Source organism: Phragmites australis, chromosome 6 (genome assembly GCF_958298935.1).
Source record: "Phragmites australis chromosome 6, lpPhrAust1.1, whole genome shotgun sequence".
Lineage (NCBI taxonomy): Eukaryota > Viridiplantae > Streptophyta > Magnoliopsida > Poales > Poaceae > Phragmites > Phragmites australis.
The window spans coordinates 183,425-202,166 of NC_084926.1; the positions used below are offsets into that span (position 1 = coordinate 183,425).

Genomic DNA, 18,742 nt, shown 5'->3' on the forward strand with positions numbered 1-18,742 from the left:
AGATGATGCGTGCAGTAGCAGCTCGCGGAGGTGGTGCACCTGCAACACGAGCCATGACAACGCTATGTTTGATTCAGCAAGCAACTACCATGCCATGATTTGTTTTCGGTAGAGAGACCCAAAAACACTTTCATTCTTCATTATTTTTTTCTTGTTTTGGAATTCATAATATACATTTATGACTTGTGCCTTTGTTTTGTCAGTAGGGAGAGAGAACAATGCAACAAGGAAAAGAAAATAAGGGTAGTTTAGTCATTTGGCCTGATTCATTTTTTATTTTCTTTTATTTTTTCGTGCGAAAAGATGACGGAAGCACTCGGAACTTAGAGCAGTGGCAAAACGGAACCCAAGAGTGTGGATTTCAGGGGTAAATTTGCAGTTAGGCCTCTTAGGCTGGCTCCAACAGAAACGGTTTCTGTACTTTTTTTCAAGCGGCACAGTAAAATACCGATCCAATCCACATCATATCTGGCTCCAACAGATGAGATGTCCATTAGCACAATAATGCGGGAGGCAGTAGCCGGCTGCAAATTTGCCGATGGATACGAGAGACTATATTACTGTTCATAGCGTATGAACGTGGGTCCAAGGGGAGGAGGAGAGTAATGTAAGGTAGGAAATAGAGTAGCTGTTGAAGATGAAAAAAATAGAGAATGCTGTAATAGTATTAGGGGATGCTGTAATAGTATTATAGGGGATGAATTTTTAGAGTTTCTGTTGGAGATGACCTTGTAATGGCAAATTTGCAGTTGGAGATGCCACCGGTGGCAAATATTGGCCCATTTTTTAAATATTATTTGAGAGTACAAGTTGGACACATCTATACATGCAAATGACACTCATGCCCGCATATACCCATGCAGGTGTATCTTAGCACCCATATAAATAATATTAGAGACATAATCTCATATAGTGCGGCCTCATGTTTTGACCATTAAACACATTCATATATACTATTTTTTTTGGAATTTAATCTTAAAAAATTCTATGATTTCAACTTGAATGGATAAGTTACAAACTAACAAGGACCCTAAAGAAACTTTTTTTTTCATATACTTATTTGATACACACTAGTATTGATATACTTAACTCAATTAGTTGTCTCTAAACTAAGGCCGACAATGGGGGCATGCTGGGTTGGGTTCTCACACATTTTAGATTTGACGGGGGTAGGGTGAGGGCGGAGAAAACTTTTGCCTCGTAGGATTCACAGTCAGCGATCCAAAATGAGTTTGGGTTGGAGTTAGTGCAAAAATTCACCTGCGGGTGCCCATAAAATCCCTAGCGGGTCGTGGCCCAATCTCACGTTCAGTCTTGCCGTCGCCCACCGCACCCTCCATTCGTGCCGCCTCCCACCGCTCCCGCTATCACTCGCGGTGCTTGTCGTCCGCACCGTCGCCCATGTTGCTCCCGTTGCCGCCCACTTTGACGCTCATGTTGCCGCCCGCGCTAGCACGCTGCCGCCCGCACCGCTGTCCATGCTGTCACCCGTGTTGCTCCTGTCGTCACCTGAGCCCAAGGCCTTCGCTTCGATTCACAGGGTGCCTGTCGGGTTTCAGGTCCTCACTGAGTTCGGGACCAAGGATGGGTTTTCACCTGTTAAGAATTTCAGAGACGTGTCAGTTTTTTTTCCAGATCAGATATGCTCTCGTTACATCTTGCTCCCGACCCGACCCGACCCGTTACTAGCCTACTCTAAACTAGTTGTCATATGGATATGGAGCTCGCGGCTTGGCGGGCCTGGCGGGCTTGCCCGTTTGCATCCTTGGATGGGGATCCGATCCGACCCAATTGACTCGTCCGTCGCCGTTCCCCAATCGAATCGATGTCGCCGCGATGGCCACTCGTCGTCATCCTCCCCGCCGTCCTCGCCTCCGCTGCCTCAACCCCACCACCACCGTGCAGCCGCTCCTGCGCGGCCCTCAATTGCGACTGTGCGTGAGCCCTACCTCCCGTTTCTCACCCTCATTTGACCGGCCCGATCGATCCGATTCCATTCCATTGCATTGGGGGTGATGATCTCATCCAGTTCCTACCTTTTGCATCAGCCGTGGGGATCCGCTACGGCAAGTACTGCGGCGTGGGCTGGAGCGGCTGCGACGGGGAGGAGCCCTGCGACGACCTCGACGCCTGCTGCCGTGACCACGACCACTGCGTCGACAAGAAAGGTTGCTTGCTTCCCTTCAATTCAATCCAATCCAATCCAATCCAATGGTTTATGGATAGTTTATTGCCCAATGATTTTCCTTCTTTTCTGTGATTATTGTGCTCCTTCTGTTAGAGCAAGCAGTGGTTTAGAAGTTTGGCATCATGATTCGGGACCCAGCAAGTGTTGATTCAAGCGGTAGCAAATACTCGCATTGTCGGGTCACTCAGTAGTGAATGGTACATACAGGTTTCACTGGTCAAATCTTACTAACCAACTGCCATATTCAGTGGCTGCTAGCTTCAATTTATACAGCAAGTGCGTCACAAGAACCTGCCCTTGCTAAAACATGGTTATGTGTTGTACATTCGTATGGATGACAGGAATTGGTATCAAATATCATGGTAAGTCAGTATTTCGACATGAGGGGTGATTCGTGAATATCAAAGGCCCCAAGCCCATATCACTGAACCATAAAAGTTCTTATCATGCATTTCAGTGGGAATTCGATCACTCCTCTATCTCGACTGGAAGTACTAGGAACTAAGATTTGCATTGTCGGTCCCTTAAAATCCTGAATATTATATTTTTTCAAGACCAACCACAATCATCCCTTAAAATCCTGTATATCATATTTCTTCATGTTTTTAATCAGTCATTCTCATGAAAATATAATGGAAAATAACAAAGGAAGATATCCCACAAAATTGCTGATGAAGAAAGCATTCCTTTTGTTCCCCTATAATCTATGATATGCTTTCTTTTCCCCCCATGTCTAGGTCTGATGAGTGTGAAATGCCATGAGAAGTTCAAAAACTGTATGAGGAAAGTGAAAAAGGCTGGTAAGGTTGGGTTCTCTGATAAATGCCCCTATGAAATGGCTATGGCAACGATGAATCAAGGGATGGACATGGCGATCATGCTCAGCCAGTTGGGCAGCAAAAAGTTGGAACTGTAGCTTCACCTCACCTGGATCAGATGAGGGTGGCTGGCCTTAACAGGAAGCAAATGCATTACTTGACTGAAGATTAGAATTTATTTGATTATATCACAGTTTTTTTTCCTTCTTTGTAGGAATGTATTGTTTGCTTGGCGCTTGAATCACCCCCCAAGCATTTTTCAATTGATTTGGCATGTAGATGAATCAGAAATGTCATCTTCTTACAGTTTGATCGAGATAGCTCATTGTTTTGGCATGTAGATGAATCAGAAATGCAAAATACTGTAGCATCTCTGTTTTTTTTTAATTCTGACAGTAGAGAAGTGATCAAAAGCTAGTTGCAACCGAAGAGTATCCCGATCGCAGTGCAGTGTGCAGTTGCAATGCTATCGCTCCCCTTGTTACGATTACGAACGATAGTCTCCCCCACAATTCCTCTCATTGCCGATTCGATTCGGATCCCCTCCCCACTCCTGCTCGCCAAGGTAATCAATCGATCCCTCGCCTCCATTTCTTCTTCAGTGTGCCGTCCTTTTCTTTTTTTCTTCCTTGATACCTAGGGTGAGGTGGATCGTCTTCTTTCTTGCTCGCCTTCTCTGCCGATTTGCTCTTTATTTCTTTACCCTTTCCCCCCTTCAAGTTCCCTTCTTTCACTTTGTTATTTAATTTCCCTTCTTTTTCATACCTATGCTGGGGTTTGGGGGTGGTCTGGAATGATGCATGGCAACTCGACGGGTGCTTTCCTCGCGCCTCATGTGATTACCACCGATTAACCATCCGTCTGTGTCTGGGGCGACCAATTCGACCAGTACGGGTGGATTATGTCTGGAGTTCCTAACTAGTGTCGAAAAAAAAAGATGCACTTGTTTTTCTTCTTCATTTGCTCAAAACGAAGAAAATGCCCTGTTTTTGGTTCCTTTTCCCTTCTTTACTTTTTCATATTCTGCGTTTTATGAGTCGCGCTGTCTACTTGTGTCGCTTCTGATCACAATTCTAGGGCGTTTGCCTCTCAGTTTATGAGTGCATTTTAGTTGCTTCACTTTGATTTATCGTCCTTTTCAGCTCTCGTTACTCTCACTCCTCAATCCTCTCCCATGTACTCTTGCCTGCCAAGACGCCTCTATTGACTTATGGCCACCGGTATACAAAAGTGAGATAGTCACTCACTACTCTTCTATATTGCCTGATTGTTTTCTGTGAAATTAAAGTTCCGATAATTGCAGACTGATGATAGATTACAACTGCCTCGAGTTTCACATGCTTGTGAGCAAACGGGTCTATAAGTCTCCGAGAAAAAAACCTTCACTGACATTTTGCTTAGTGCGTACCATGCGCTCTTAGCTTACTCAAGTCTGCTTGAGATACTTTATACAACTTGTTCCCGTCTTTTGCAGTCCTTGGCATGGGGTCAAGGAGGGGAAGGCAGCATCCTGGTATTGCTGGTGGAAGAGGAGGCTCAGGGAGAGGTGGTCGTGGTGATGAGGCCCAACAGCAGCAGCCAAGGGGTCGTCCTGGAGAGTATCCAGGCAGGGGACAGGCTCGTGGTGGAACATGGCCACAACAGTACCCTCACGGTGGTAGAGGTGGACATGGCGTTGCCCCGCCATCCATCGAATCCTCAAGCCCTTTAGCTCCCGAGCTGCGCCAAGCAATATTTTGGACAGGTTTGTACTTTCAAAGTTCCTGAACTTGCTTTCTTTTGATTCAGGCGGCGTAGGAATTTTAAAGTAGTCATTAAATTTGCTGCAAGAGCCGACCTTCACCGCCTCAAGTTGTTTTTAGCTGGGAGGGACGCAGAAGCTCCTCAAGAGGCATTGCAAGTTCTTGATATCGTGCTGCGGGAGCTGCCTTCAGCAAGGTAGCATTGAAATTCTAGTGTCTTTTGTGATTAGCAGCAGTGAAGCAAGAAGAGAAGTTTGATATTTCTCAAATTACTGCCCCGCAGATATGCACTATTTGGGCGATCGTTCTTTTCACCTGACTTGGGCCGAAGGCAGCCCTTTGGTGTCTCTGAACATTGGTAATACCCCCCCCCCCCCCCACACACACACACAAAAGTAAAAGTTAAAAAACCACCACCACAAGAAAACAACAATTTGCTGAACTACTTGCTCATCTGTGTGTTCGTTCCGCATGGTTCGATTCCTTGATTGTGTTTTGAAGTGAATGCATTTAAACACTTCTTAATTGATATTCACTTTGCATATTGAACATCTATATCTCCTTAATTTGTATTTTACTTTTCGTGCCTTTTCAGATATGTCAGCTACAGCTTTCATCGAGCCATTACCTGTAATTGAATTGTCGCGCAACTACTGAATTCTGACATTCACTCGAGGCCCCTCTCAGACGCTGAACGTGTGAAGGTGTTCTCACAGAACTAACCTTTTCCTGTGATTTTATCTCATCTTTTAGGAAAAATCTGTGTTCAAATTAAAATTTTGTGTATTGCTTTGAAGAGAAGTACTTATAATTCTTGATGATCGAACCTAATCTGTCAGGGAGTAGATAGAACCAGTGCTCAAATGAAATCTTTGTATTTCTTATTTGCACAATTGGAATTGGGGTATGTTCCAGCAAAAAATAGTGCTCCTTTTTTGTTGCTAATTGAGGTTTTCATATAGTATTCTCTCTCATATTATCTGTCCTTAAGAATGTTGATAAGAATGGCATTAGCAATTTTTAGTTTGTATAACCAGAATTGGGGTTTCTTTTGGGTGTCATCTCCATAAGAGTGGATGTGCTTTTTACGTTGGCTCGCAAAGCCTATCACAACCCTCCTCATTAACCCGGGCTTGGGACCGGCTATATTGGTACAACATAGGTGGAGTACTGAGGTGCGCTGATAATGTGAAGAGAGGCAGAGGTCGATTAAACCTAATATAGGAGGAGTCTGTAAAGAGAGACTTGAAGGAATGGAATATCTCAAAGAATTATCCACGGATAGAAGTACGTGAAAGTTAGCAATCCATATGTCAGAATCATAACTTATGCATCAATCTCCTTATACCTTTATTACTTTTATTTTGTTACTATTACTAGTACCTTATTAACGGCCAAAGATGGTCTTTCTTCAGAACTTATCAGGGTCTAAGGCAGGGTGACTCTGTCACCCCTTTGCCTTTTGACATTGTTGCAGATGTGTTGGATATTTTGATGGACAAAGCTTCTTCCAAAGGACTGCTACAGGGAGTGGTAGACTATTTAATTCCTGGGGGATTACCCATGTTCAATATACTGATGACACCATTCTGATGGTCGATGGCTCTGATGGATCCATTCTAAATCTTAAGATCATCCCGTATTGCTTTGGATGGTTGTTCGGTCTTAAGATTAACTTTTATAAGAGTGAGGTGTTTAGTTTTGGCATGGGGCAGGAGGAGCAGCAGAGGGTGGCCAACATGCTCAATTGCAAAATGGGACTGCACCCTCTCAAATATTTGGATACCCCTGTTTCAGACCATAAACTTGGCATTGCTGCCTCTTCTGAAGTGTTGTCAGAAATGACTAAAAGCTAGACCTATGGAAGGGTAAGAACTTGACTTATGGGGAAAACTGACTTTGACAAATTCTTGCTTAACCAGCCTTCCAATGTATACTATGGGGTTTTACCTCCTTCCAAAAGGAGTCCACAAGAAAATAGATACTATCAGATCTCATTTGTTTGGAGAGGAGCTGAGGACGTGAACAAATACTACTTAGCCAAATAGGAAGCTATTATTTGCAGGCCTGAGGACTATGGTGGTCTTAGCTTTTTTAACACAATTGTGATGAATGAATGTCTACTTTCCAAATGGATTGGAAAGATCTGCTCAGGCTCTCAGGATACCTGGTTCAAACTCCTCACTGCCAAATACATGTCAGATGGAAATTTCTTCACCTCAAGTCAAAGAGGCACCTCTCAATTCTAGCAAGGCTTGCACAAGGTTAAACACCTTTTTCAATAGGGAGTTGTTTACAAAGTAAATAGAGGTAATAAAGTCTTCTTTTGGAAGGATGTCTGGTTGGGTGAAATACTTCTTAAAATACAATTCCCTGGTCTTTTCAACTTGTGTGCTGATCCAGATTCACTTGTCTCTGAATGTTGGGTTGGAAATGAGTGGGATATTCAATTTAATAGAAGCTTGGCAGCAACTGATCTGCCCCAGTGGGAGGAGCTGATGCATAAACTGCAAATTGTTCAGCTGAATGACTTGGAAGATGAGGTGATTTGGGCTCTTGATAAATCAAGGAGATTCACCACAAAATTCCTTTATAGGTTCCTGACTTTTGAAGGGATTTTTAACAAGGGGGCTAATAAGATCTGGGCAACCAAATTACCTTTTCGAATCAAGATTTTCTTATGGTAGATGTTACATAATAAACTCCCAGTTGCTTCCTCCCTTAAGAAGAGGGGTTAGAAAGGGAATATACACTGCTGTCTTTGTGAAAAACCTGAGGATGTCAATGATATAATTTTTGGGTGTGTGTTGGCTCAGTTCTTTTGGAGTATTCTGAGAGATGTCTTTGGTTGGAATGGATTCCCTACCTCGGTAGCTGACTTATGGGTAAGCTGGCTTCTGAAGTCTTTCAATATCTCTCAAAACCTAGGAATTTTCCTTTTTGCAGGTATGACTTAGGCCCTGTGGAGGACTAGGATGATATGGCAATTGAGAAGAACTTCCCCAAGAAGCCTTCTGAGGTTCTGATTCTTGTTATATCGTTCGTGCAGAAATAGAACATTCTTCTACGCAATGACGATAAGCTGAAGGTGGACAATGCCTCGTCTCAAGTCCAGATGTGGCTTCGGGACTTCTCCCGTGGCACTGTTCCAGTGTCTGATATTGGCGATCTGTAATTTGATGACCATGTCCTTATTGTAATAGGATAGTAATTTGCTATCTCTCGTCATTGTGATTGGGTCTTGTTGTTCGCGACTTGTGCTCCTCTAGTCCGCTGGTAACCCCAGCCCATCTTGTATATGACTTGATGCCTGTAAACCTGTTTATTGGCTTTCAATAAAAACCGAGGTAATCTCTCTTAAAAAAACAAAGGCTCCCTTGTTATCTGCTATGCAACGTCTCCATTTGACGTCCGAACCCTCATACTTCGTCTTCTCGAGAGCATGTGCAATTGTGGCCTGTTGATTGACAAGATTTTTATGGCTCATTTTAAGCTCTTGGAGAGCTCTAACTTGGTCCGGGACAGGATGTAAACAAGGTGTCATGAAAGGGAGATCAAACTTGTTGGGTTCCTTTTCAAGAATGAACAATTGTGACTTGTAAGCCGTCAACCATTTGAGACCGGGCAGTATGGTACACCTGACCGAAGTAAGCATGGATGGAGAAGATGACAATGTTGAAAACTGATGGTAAAGAATTTCTCCATGTTGTCGCTCAGTTTTCAAGACATGAATCTGGAGACGAGGGCAATCTCGCATTGCCTATGCATGCATCTCGGACAGCCCAAGTAAGCCTGGGCTGGGCTGAGCTGGACTGGACTCGTGCGACGAGCTCGGTAGGGAGAAGGAAGAAATTACAGATCCGTCAATTCGATTAGATTCGTCTCCAATCCAATTCAATTCGATTAGATTCGAAACAGTGCCGTTGCTAGTATTACTGCCTGTTTTTTTTTTTTTTTGAAAGGGGTAAACTCAGCAGGGGAGGCCCCTACTGAGAAGTATATTAAAAGATAAAAGTAAGTAAGACTATACAAAATCCAAAAGAGGGTGGAAACTCTGAGGCAGGGGAAAAGAGAGGCCAACAGGTCACTAACAGAAGAGATTTAACTAGGGCAAACTGAGATTGTCCATTCTAGAAGCTCAGTTCTTAAATCTTTCTTGATTCTATTAGCTTGAAGTAGAACTTCATCAGCAAAGGTCTTTTTCCAAGAGTGGAGAGAAGGCTGCTTCTGATCAAAGATCATATTATTTCTTTGCTTCCAGATTCCCCAAGCAGCTATTATGAAGATTTCCATAAAGAAAGGCTTGTTGAAACTTTGTCTGGCATTTTGTATCATACTGAAGAATGGCAGAGTGCGAGTCCATTTTAGACCAATTGATTCCCAGCAAGATCGACTGAAGCTGCATTCAAAAAACAAGTGGAAAGTTGTTTCCTCCAGCTGACGTCTGCAGAGGACACAGGAGTAGTTGTTTCCCTCAATTTTGAAATTTTTTCTTCTGAGTAGGTTTCTTGTGTTCAATCTGTCCATTAGTAATAGCCAAATAAACACTATGAGTTTGTTACAGCATTTGGATTGCCATATCCATAGGAAAGGCTGAGGGGGGCTTATGTACTTGTAAGGCAGATTGTAACAACGTTTTGATGAATATATAGAAGAACCCCAAATGTATTGTCATTTATCTTTATTATCTCCTTCTGATTGAGTCTGTATTCCTTGAAGAATGTCCTGTAGTTGCAAATATTCTTCATGGGCTTGCATGGTTAAAGGGATGTGAAATTGTTGCCCAAGTGATGGATTGGCCAAGAACTTTACCACTGAAATTGATTTGTCTTTGGCAAATGAGAACAACCTTGGAAATTTATCCTGAAGCAAGTGACCATTCCAGTGGTCTGTCCAAAAAAGAATTGTTTGGCCATTTCCAACAGAGCAGGTGGCAATGTCTCGGAAAATATCCCACAATCTCATGACATCTTTCCACCAAAATGAGCCTTTTTCAGGAACTGCATGGGGAATTTTCCCATTAGAGTAGTATGTAGTCCATATCAACCTTACCCAAGGAACTTGTTTTTGATTATAGAATTTATCCAAATACTTAAGAAGCAGTGCTTTGTTCTGGTTTCTGAGATTGATCACCCCTAGTCCTCCCTTGTCTTTAGGCTTACTCACCCTTTTCCATGCCACTAGAGGTTTATTTTTTGCATTAATGTCCGATCCCCTCCAAAGGCAGTGTTTTCTGGCTCTATCAATGTATTCCATGACCGCGGCAGGAATTTGTAGGGTGCACATCATATAGGTTGGTAGAGAGGATAAAACTGAGTTTACAAGTTGCAATCTACCAGCTTGAGTCAGCATACAAGAAGTTGATGTTAGCCTTCTCTCTGTTTTGCTCATAAATGGAGCATAGTGTTCAATTCTCGGCTTTGTTGTTCCTAAAGGGAGTCCCAGATAAGTGAAGGGCATTTGCCCAATTTGACATCCAAAAACCCCTGCAAGCTGCTCAGCTTTCTCTGCTGACACATTTATAGGCACCATACATGATTTGTTGAAGTTTACCTTTAACCCAGTCGATTGAAAAAATGTTTCAAGAATCCCTTTAAGACAAAAAAGTTCCTTTTGAGATGCTTTCATGAAAAGGATTGTGTCATCAGCATATTGAATTATTGGGAAATCCTCAGTGTAAGTGATTGGGATTGGCAAGCTAAGAATTCCCAATGTTCTTGCTTTATTGATTATGTACTGAAGTAGTTCAGCAGCCAACACGAATAATAAGGGAGATAAAGGATCTCCTTGTCTCACCCCTCTTTTGCAGTGAAAAAAATTACCAGGAACATTATTGAGCAATATAGCTGAAGTGCCAGAGCCAAGAATTTTTCCAATCCAACTGATCCATAAGTCATCAAAACCCAGATGCTTTAGCATATTCAGAATAGTGTTGTGCTCAATAGTGTCAAAAGCCTTTTCAAAGTCTAGTTTTAAAACCACAATTTCTTTTTTAGAATGCTGGCACTGGTATATGTACTCAAAGACCCAAGCTAAACAATCTTGTATGGTTCTTGTTTTGATGAAACCATATTGATTGTCATGGATTATATTTGTGATGATGCCTTGCAATCTATTTGCCAAGAGCTTTGTGAGAATTTTCAAAACACAATTCAGTAAAGAAATTGGCCTAAAGTCATTGACTCCAGTTGGATTACTGTTCTTTGGGACCAAAGTAATGAATGAGCTATTGATGGCACACAGGTCTAGTAAGCCACTAAAGAAATCATCACATAAAGCATAGAAATCTTCCTTTACTATGTGCCAACATCTCTTGAGAAATAGGCCATTAAATCCATCAGGGCCTGGCGCTTTGTCAATAGGCATCTGCAATATAACTTTGTCAATTTCATCTCTGTTAAAGGGAGATGATAATTGCTCCAAGTTATGCCTGTTGACCAAGTTTTCTAGCTCAAAATACATCTCTGGATGATTTGTGGTTCCCATTCTTTTCTTAAAAGTGTCAAGTAGAATGGCTACCTTCTCATAGTGATCAGTGATAATTCTGCCATCTTGAGTCTCTAAGTTTGTAATAGTGTTGATTCTGTATCTCTCAGTTGCAGCAGCATGAAAGCCTGTTGTATCCTGATTTGCCATACCAACGCTGCATTTGAATGAATTGTACTGTCAACCACACTACCAGGTACTGTATTTCCTACTTCCTCAAGTGGAGCATTTCCTATCCAAAGCAATCATTTTGCATTCAACTGAAACACATTCAAGCGCACGGATGGATGTATGAAAGCTTGCTTATCCATGTGATGATGATGATGATGATGAAGCAAACTGGGAGCATGGCATGGCAGGATCGGAGATGATGATGAAGAATTTTCAAATTGATTTGAGTCAAATTCTGATCTTCTTTTGCCCTCCAGACTGTTGTCGTCTGGGAACACAAACAAAGCCATCTTCTTTTGCACGAATCTTGAAACACAAACACTTGCTGCTTCCTCCCTCCCCCGCCATGGATGATGGACCGCGCTCAATTCATTCACAACCATGTATTATCCCCTCGCTGCCGTCTCCTTGGCCGGCGCCCACTGCTCCCCCGCCGTCCTCCTCCGCCGCTCCTCCTCGAGGACACCGCCGCCGCCACGGAGGCAGAGCAGGCGAAGGTCCACGTCCATCGCCGCCGTCTCCGTCCAAGCCGATGACTTCTTCACCGTCGACTTCGACCCCGACGAGTTCCAAGACCCTGATTCCAATGATGACGGGTCGCCCTGGGAGGGTGCGCTCGTGTACCGCCGCGACGCCGCTGTGCACCACCTCGAATACGCCACCACCCTCGAGCGCCTCGGCCTCGGGGACCTCTCCTCCACCGAATCCCGCGCGCGCGCCGCCGCCATGGGATTGGCCATCCTCCGCTCCTCCAACAAGGCGGATGCGGAAGAGACCCCCGTGCTCGTCTCCGTGGACGTCACCAGGCGCCGCGGCCGCCTGCGCCTAGACGGCATCGTGCGCACCATCATCACCCTCGGCTGCTTCAGGTACACTTGTACCCTGCCGCTTCTTTCCTAGTGCTCACTATTCTCTACTACACCACACTACAGTATTGTTTCTTTCTACGCCTTCTTGCTTAGTACTGTAGGAGTATTACCTAACCTATTTAGTATTAGCCATCGTCAAAATAGTCTAGAGACACAAAGAAGAAGAAATTAATTTGTCTTCCTGCCATTGCCTGCCCTCCATGATTAGGACAAATTTCACAGACAAGTGCAGTGGCAGGCAATCTAACTATTACTTGTACTCTGCATCCATATATTAGCTTTGCCACGCTAGTAACATCATTTTGTTGTCTTTGCAATTTGTACCTGCAGTGTCTGACTTGGGCTGATGCCAACCACTCTCCAGTCCAGTCTAGGGATTCTGCATTCTTTTTACTTGAAAACCTATCCCTAGTCAGGCATAACCACATTCCCAACAGAAGGAGAGAGAAAACAAAATTGCGTTGTTTCATAGTAATACTTCTCCGGGAACAAAATAGCCTGTTTGGTTAATGTCTCCTCATCTCTCATAAAACACTTCTTTTACCTCAAAACCAAAGTGCTAGTCTCTAAGCTGCAAATGTCATGTACTAATGTAGTTCTTGTCAAACATGGCAAGTAGTCAAGCTTCCTGCTCTACTGAAATGTGAAACTTGAAAATATTTTTGTGGTAATCACAACTATCTTAATACAGCAGCCGCAATGAATCGTGTGTGTCAGTTAGTGGTAACTAAGCACATGTTTTTTCTTTTCTTTTCCAGGTGTGCTGAGCCAGCCCCTGAAGGTATATTTGCGAATTTTTCCCTGTTATTGACAGAAGATCCAGTAGAGGAACCAGACGTGGTTGATCTCGGCACGATATTTGAAGAAGATATTGCTAAAGATCCTTCGTTAACCGGCAGCCAAGTTGAAGGCGATGAAGATATTGACTGGGATGACCGCCTGCATTTCCCAGCTGGTGAGAGGGAGATCGATATCTCGAAGAACATCCGGGATATCATTCACCTGGAGATCACGATGGATGCCTTCTGCAGCCCCACTTGCAAAGGTCTCTGCCTTGTCTGCGGCACAAACCTGAACACGAGCAGCTGTAGCTGCAGCAGAGAGAAACCACAGGAGCCAAAGGACGTCGAGCAACGGGGACCTCTGAAGGAATTGTTAAAACCTATGCAACGTAAATGATGCAACGACCGTATGAGACTTTTGTGTTGTGATATGTAATGACTAGAATTAGCAGCTTGCAGTGTTCCAGGGGAGTACCCAGTTATGTGAGCTCATCTCGTACTATAGAATACTGCAGTATTGTACTATTGTTAGGCTATGGATGGATCCGTTCAACGTCTTATCCTTAGTTTTTTCAGTTCAAGGCTATCTATGATATGAGACACCAATTGGATCTTATTTATGGGAAGACACCGATTGGATTCGATCCGTGGAGTATGGGATTGTGAACGTACAAGAAGTAAACAACGAAACCTGAGATATCAAAATCCAAAATATAGCAAATCTGGAGGGAAGAGTGTAATTTGTATGCTCTACTACCAGCAAACTGTTGTTATCATCTTATGATTCTTATGCACTAAAGAACAAATAGCAGTAGAGCATGTGATGTGTTAGTCCATCTCAACTAATAATACAACAACACGTGTAATCTGAATACAGGTCACTGCATGGTTGTTGCAACAAGCTCTCCGATGAGCTGATTTTTCGTGCTTCCATTCTCTGTTCTCCGAAGTTTATTATCCCAATGAAGTCCTTGGCGCAGTGAACTAAAAGTATCTAGCGCCGAAAGAGATACAGTTGAACATCTTCGGAGAACCACTAGCACCTCCTGCTTCAGCCATTCACTTCGGTTTGGTGTGCCTTAGTGGCACACCCTGTCCATTTAAAAGGACACCTCAGGAGATCATCACTCCAACTTTGCTCGCAAAATCGTCGTCATCTTCCAGATCATCATCTTCATAATCCTGGTAGTCATTATCATCCTCAGCATTGACGTCAGCCGTCTCATAGTCATAGTCTTCTGCTCCCTCTAGATCTTGATGCTCCTGCTCTTTACCTGCACCAGCAGCAGCTTCAGCAGCATTGTCATCAACAGGTGAGAGGGTATCGTCGTATGCCACATCGTCTTCAGGAAGGAAAGCTTCTCCTTCTTCTTCTTCTTCTCCATTGCCCTCCATGTTTGCCACGACTGTGTCATTCTCAAAGATTTGGAACTTACTCTGAGGTTCTTCTTTCACTCCTGCAGTGTCATCTTCTTCCTGTGTGCTACCAGAATGAGAAGCATTTTCAGAAGCTGCCTCTCTTTTTCTCTTCAATATCACACTTAACGGCTTTGGACCTTCAAATGGAACAGAGTCTGAAGATTCCCCGACAGAAATTATTTCTGAAGTCATTCGAACTGGCCTTGCAAAAGAGCCAGCACTCTTGCTGGCATCTTCTCCTGAGCTGCCAACAACCTTCTTTGCTTTCAACTCTGCAAGACTCTTTGGACCAGCAAAGTTCAATGATCCAGCATCTTCACCGCTACTTGCTTTTGCAACCGAACTTATTGCATTACCAGGGGTATCCTCATTTGATATAGCCTTTAGCCTTTCATGAAGCTTCCCTCGAAGGTCTGTTTGCTTCGGTGGTGACAACCTGGCTCTAGGCCCTCTATCTTTCTCTTTCTCTGAACGTGAGCCAAGTCTATCAAATGATGTCTCCCCAGGAAGTTTTATTCTACCGTGCAATCGAGATCGTGAGAGGTTGTCATGCGCAGCCTGCTCTTCACCTTGCCAGCGATGGTGATTGTGGCTTTCATCCTCAAGATACGGATCACGCCTATCAGGGACCTGAGTCGATCTGGAATCATTGAGCCTTCTTTGCTTCAGTAGCCTGTGGCGCAAATCCAAACTGCGTGCAGTCACAGGCATAGGCTCTTTCTGGGAAATCCTTCTCTCCGACAACAATCTCTCAGCTGAACTTCTGTATGCCTTTTCTGATTCATAGATACCATTTGTTTGCCTCATCATCCCAGTGTGCTGCTCCCCATTAGTACGATGGTAACTGTTATGGTTTCCCTTGAATGACTGTTCAGCGTCGTCATCAACGCCACCAACAAGAACACCGGAACCAGCAGAAGCTTCCCTCACAAATTCGCCCACCTCCGTATCATTCTCAGCTAAGTCATTTTCAACTGAAGGCTGAGATTGATAATGCTTTGTTGTACCAGAGCGCACATAAGAATTACTGTGATTCTGATAAATTCCTGATGAATGACCAGCCCTGCTTGTCAGATCATGCTTCTGAGCTGGTTTGCTGTCATGAGCGCTGCTGACCTTCGACTTGTCAAATATGCCTGGATGTGTATTCTGCTGGGCTGAAGAGTTTGGTTTTATCCAGGAGTTCTTTAACTGAGGATGAGGCTGCAAAGCGGGAACAAAAACCTTTGCCATCTGCTGTGGAGCAGGATTTCCAGCAGCATGTGGCGCATGCAAGAAGGCACACCTGTCCCCTTTCGCACACATGCCTTTCTGAAAGTAATAACATGGAACACCCTGCTTGGCTGTGCCACTGGCAGGAATAGATCCATGGGCTTGAGCTGGCACAGGAACTTGTGGTGCAGACTGTTGAGCTGCCCGTGGAGTTGTTGGTGCTCCAAGGCTGTCCAATGGCTGAAAGGTAAAGCAGCTCATCAGTTATCAATCCCAGGTGCTCATATATTTATTTGCATAAATGGATATGTTGTGTTTGTTTTGTCGCAAGAATAAGGCTATTACATTAACTGCTACAGCTTACAAATCCTGTCTGTCACTGAGGCATTAACTGGCTAGAATTGCAGTAATTTCGATTCAAGATAAATAGAAGGGGAGGGAGTACCGGGTGCCTAAATGAACATTTAGGATTTGCACAGTTGCCATTGAACCAATACCAACAATCCCTTGGATTCATCCTGGCAGAATCACTATGGCGGTACTCACATCCACTTCCCTGCATGGACAAAAAACAACATATCAATATAATTCAGATAAGGGGATTGTAGTGAAGAAATCAAATAGTAAGGTGCAATGCGCAGTCAACTAATGGAAACGTTATTCCTATGTTTCTTCCAAGTTATTTCGAGTTAGTCACAACCAAGGATCCATTCAAGAAAGGTCATCATATCCCTATCAGGTTCTGCTACGATACTAGTTATTCAGCTCCGATTCTGCTACTTTATTGCTACGGTATTTGTGCCTTACAAGTCACATGGTTTAGGACATGTATTTGAGGGAAATATTGTAATGAACATTGTTTATCCTGCAGGCAAGATGGAAAATGTGATTATATAGACAGATAGGTCATTAGGGATCGAGTAAGGCACATGTCTTGGTTTCAACATTTTACCCAAGTTTGAAATATGACATAGGTCTTGGTGGACAGGACAACCTGTCAGAGCAATTGCTCACTGAATTCTGGAAGTCTTGTTGGCAGAAATCCACATAGTGATAGCGAAAGGTGGTCATTCCATTGGGTGGTATTTACTGCTTCAAATCTACGGTTCTAAATTCCATTAATTTCTCACCAGTTATCACTGTCTTCTTTTTAATTTTACCATACCATTTGAAATGATAATAAGCCGTTGTTTGAATCTTCTTTATGTTGTAAGTGGTGCGCAGGCGGCCTGCCATTGAAGTGATGCATCTCGTCTTGATACAGCTTTAGTTTCTTTTTAAGTCGCCCATGAAAAATATCATTCTTTGCCCCATCCAATCTAAGTTTATTTCAACTAGCAACAGAAATTGGCATATTGTACAGTTCCTATTTTTAAATTGTCAGGTTACACAAAACTAGGGATTACCATCTTAACCAACTAGCAAGTGTGAAATTCCAATGCCCCAAGCGGCCCAAGTGCTATTTTTCTCTTTTCTCTCTCTCTTTCCGCCCTGTACTTTTTATATATCATTTCTATTAATATATAACCGGTAGGGGACGTCCTACTGTTCGATAAAAAAAAAGATGGCCTAACTATTTAGTGTATCTAGTATGATGCTCTCTAACGGTAACCTAGAAGTTCCAGTGCCATGCAACTAGAAAACAAGCAGCTACCCACGCAGTATTCCCGTGACAAAGCTGGAATCTTCAAACATGAATTGAGCAACGATTCTGTTTCACTCAATGTACCGAAGACATACTGCTGATATGAACTCCAAGAAAGCTCCATCGGCGTATGTGATAACACGCGAGAGATGCATGCTACACCCAATTTGCAGTCCAGAAAAGAAAAGCTTCCAGTAGCGAATCATCCATAGCAAAAATCCCCCTTTTTTTCATCACATCAAGGCATGACAACTAAGAGATTCTGGCAACTACTAGGCGTACAAGGTTACCATCATCATTCACAAGTGAAAACAAAATCGTAACGATATGTGGCAAGCTGTTAAAACAAGATAATATTTGAAACTTATTTCCGCATGTTAACCTAATCATGCATTTTGGAAAGGGCCTGAAGAAGGCTACGGACTAATGTTAGCGTAAATCACAGAGAGCAAACGGATCTAGACGATTAATAATCATAAAAGTAGACAAACAATTCTTTTTGCAAGACGTGAATTAGCTTGTCCCTCTTGCTCCCAGAAGCAAATCGAAATGAAGGCTCCACCCCAAAAATTAGGCAAGAAAGAATAGTTGCAGTACATTCTGGGACGAAGAGGAATCCCAGAAAACTGAAGTCGTAAATACGATTCGATCCAGATCGAAGCCCTCTTTTTAAGGCGCGTCACATGTGTGTGTGTGTTTATAGACTAAAAATCGCGTGAGCCTGCAGTTGACGAGACGCCAATCGGAAGGAGATCACAGCATCTAGGCGAGCAAGAAAGCGAGCAAAAGCAAGAAGGAACAAGAGCAGAGGTAAAAGAATAGGCAGCGGAGCAAGAAACGGGAGAGAGAGAGAGAGAGACCTTCTTGCAGGTCAACGGGGAGGCGAGGAAGTAGATGCAGTCGGTGGTCCGGCGGCGGCGCGCCTCCTCCTCGTCGGGGCGCGTGGCGGAATCCATATCCATACGTGGTGATGCAGCAGCGGCAGCAAGTGACGAGAGGACAGACATAGGGGAAAAGAAAGGGAAGAAAAGGCTGGTACACGGTGGATGCAGCAGGGCAGAGGAGAGGATGGGTAATTGCTGCTTTCTTTCTTGGTTTCGATTGGGGGGTCTGGACCTGTGCTGTGGTCGTGTACTCGTGTGGAGGAGAGGAGAGGAGAGGACAGGCTCCCTCAGCTGCTCTGTCGCTGGGCAAGTGGGAGGACGAACAGGAGGATGGATGGGAATAGGAATGGGAATGGGATTCTCAATCTCTCTCTCTCCCCGCCCCACCCCCTTGTCTGCCACTCTGCCCGTCCCCTTTGTGCTGTGCTGTGCTGTGCTGCCGAGCCGTCGGAGTCGTACGCCTCCTTGTTAAATAACGGTCTCGAGGTAGCACAGCAGCCGTACTGGTTTTAGCCACTCTGGGAAT

The 18,742-nt window shown here is 43.8% G+C and overlaps 3 protein-coding genes across 5 annotated transcripts; 2 read left to right on the forward strand and 1 right to left on the reverse strand.

Annotated features, from left to right (window-relative positions):
* The first annotated feature begins 1,766 nt into the window (after nucleotides 1-1,766).
* LOC133920836 (probable phospholipase A2 homolog 1) lies at nucleotides 1,767-8,118 on the forward strand. Of its 2 annotated transcripts, XM_062365402.1 has the most exons (8): nucleotides 1,767-1,934; nucleotides 2,049-2,168; nucleotides 2,926-3,571; nucleotides 4,481-4,750; nucleotides 4,837-4,944; nucleotides 5,032-5,106; nucleotides 5,344-5,452; nucleotides 6,226-8,118. In XM_062365402.1, exons 1-3 carry the CDS (start codon nucleotides 1,826-1,828, stop codon nucleotides 3,102-3,104), a joined length of 408 nt encoding a protein of 135 aa, XP_062221386.1. In that variant the 5' UTR covers nucleotides 1,767-1,825; the 3' UTR covers nucleotides 3,105-3,571; nucleotides 4,481-4,750; nucleotides 4,837-4,944; nucleotides 5,032-5,106; nucleotides 5,344-5,452; nucleotides 6,226-8,118. The 2 variants fall into 2 exon arrangements, with proteins under 2 accessions (XP_062221386.1, XP_062221385.1); XM_062365401.1 differs by having other exon boundaries at nucleotides 4,481-4,944.
* Nucleotides 8,119-11,747: 3,629 nt separating this feature from the next.
* On the forward strand, nucleotides 11,748-13,637 carry LOC133920838 (large ribosomal RNA subunit accumulation protein YCED homolog 1, chloroplastic). The gene is made up of 2 exons (XM_062365405.1): nucleotides 11,748-12,274; nucleotides 13,033-13,637. Exons 1-2 carry the CDS (start codon nucleotides 11,787-11,789, stop codon nucleotides 13,451-13,453), a joined length of 909 nt encoding a protein of 302 aa, XP_062221389.1. The 5' UTR covers nucleotides 11,748-11,786; the 3' UTR covers nucleotides 13,454-13,637.
* Nucleotides 13,638-13,737: 100 nt separating this feature from the next.
* On the reverse strand, nucleotides 13,738-18,618 carry LOC133920837 (zinc finger CCCH domain-containing protein 19-like). Of its 2 annotated transcripts, none has more exons than XM_062365403.1 (3): nucleotides 18,193-18,618; nucleotides 16,133-16,243; nucleotides 13,738-15,927 (listed from the first exon to the last, which is right to left on the reverse strand). In XM_062365403.1, exons 1-3 carry the CDS (start codon nucleotides 18,337-18,339, stop codon nucleotides 14,170-14,172), a joined length of 2,016 nt encoding a protein of 671 aa, XP_062221387.1. In that variant the 5' UTR covers nucleotides 18,340-18,618; the 3' UTR covers nucleotides 13,738-14,169. The 2 variants fall into 2 exon arrangements, with proteins under 2 accessions (XP_062221387.1, XP_062221388.1); XM_062365404.1 differs by lacking the exon at nucleotides 18,193-18,618 and adding an exon at nucleotides 17,930-18,172.
* Between the last annotated feature and the right edge of the window lie 124 nt (nucleotides 18,619-18,742).

Excerpts from the sequence above, each read along its gene's own strand:
- LOC133920836 (XM_062365401.1), top strand. The coding sequence starts at position 1,826 with ATGTCGCCGCGATGGCCACTCGTCGTCATCCTCCCCGCCGTCCTCGCC. Across the intron at positions 1,935-2,048 it reads CGCGGCCCTCAATTGCGACT|CCGTGGGGATCCGCTACGGC; the intron begins GTGCGTGAGCCC and ends CTTTTGCATCAG. Across the intron at positions 2,169-2,925 it reads CCACTGCGTCGACAAGAAAG|GTCTGATGAGTGTGAAATGC; the intron begins GTTGCTTGCTTC and ends CCCCATGTCTAG.
- LOC133920837 (XM_062365403.1), bottom strand. The coding sequence starts at position 18,339 with ATGTCTGTCCTCTCGTCACTTGCTGCCGCTGCTGCATCACCACGTATG. Across the intron at positions 16,244-18,192 it reads CCCCGTTGACCTGCAAGAAG|GGAAGTGGATGTGAGTACCG; the intron begins GTCTCTCTCTCT and ends TTGTCCATGCAG. Across the intron at positions 15,928-16,132 it reads AATGTTCATTTAGGCACCCG|CCATTGGACAGCCTTGGAGC; the intron begins GTACTCCCTCCC and ends TTTACCTTTCAG.
- LOC133920838 (XM_062365405.1), top strand. The coding sequence starts at position 11,787 with ATGTATTATCCCCTCGCTGCCGTCTCCTTGGCCGGCGCCCACTGCTCC. Across the intron at positions 12,275-13,032 it reads ATCACCCTCGGCTGCTTCAG|GTGTGCTGAGCCAGCCCCTG; the intron begins GTACACTTGTAC and ends TTTCTTTTCCAG.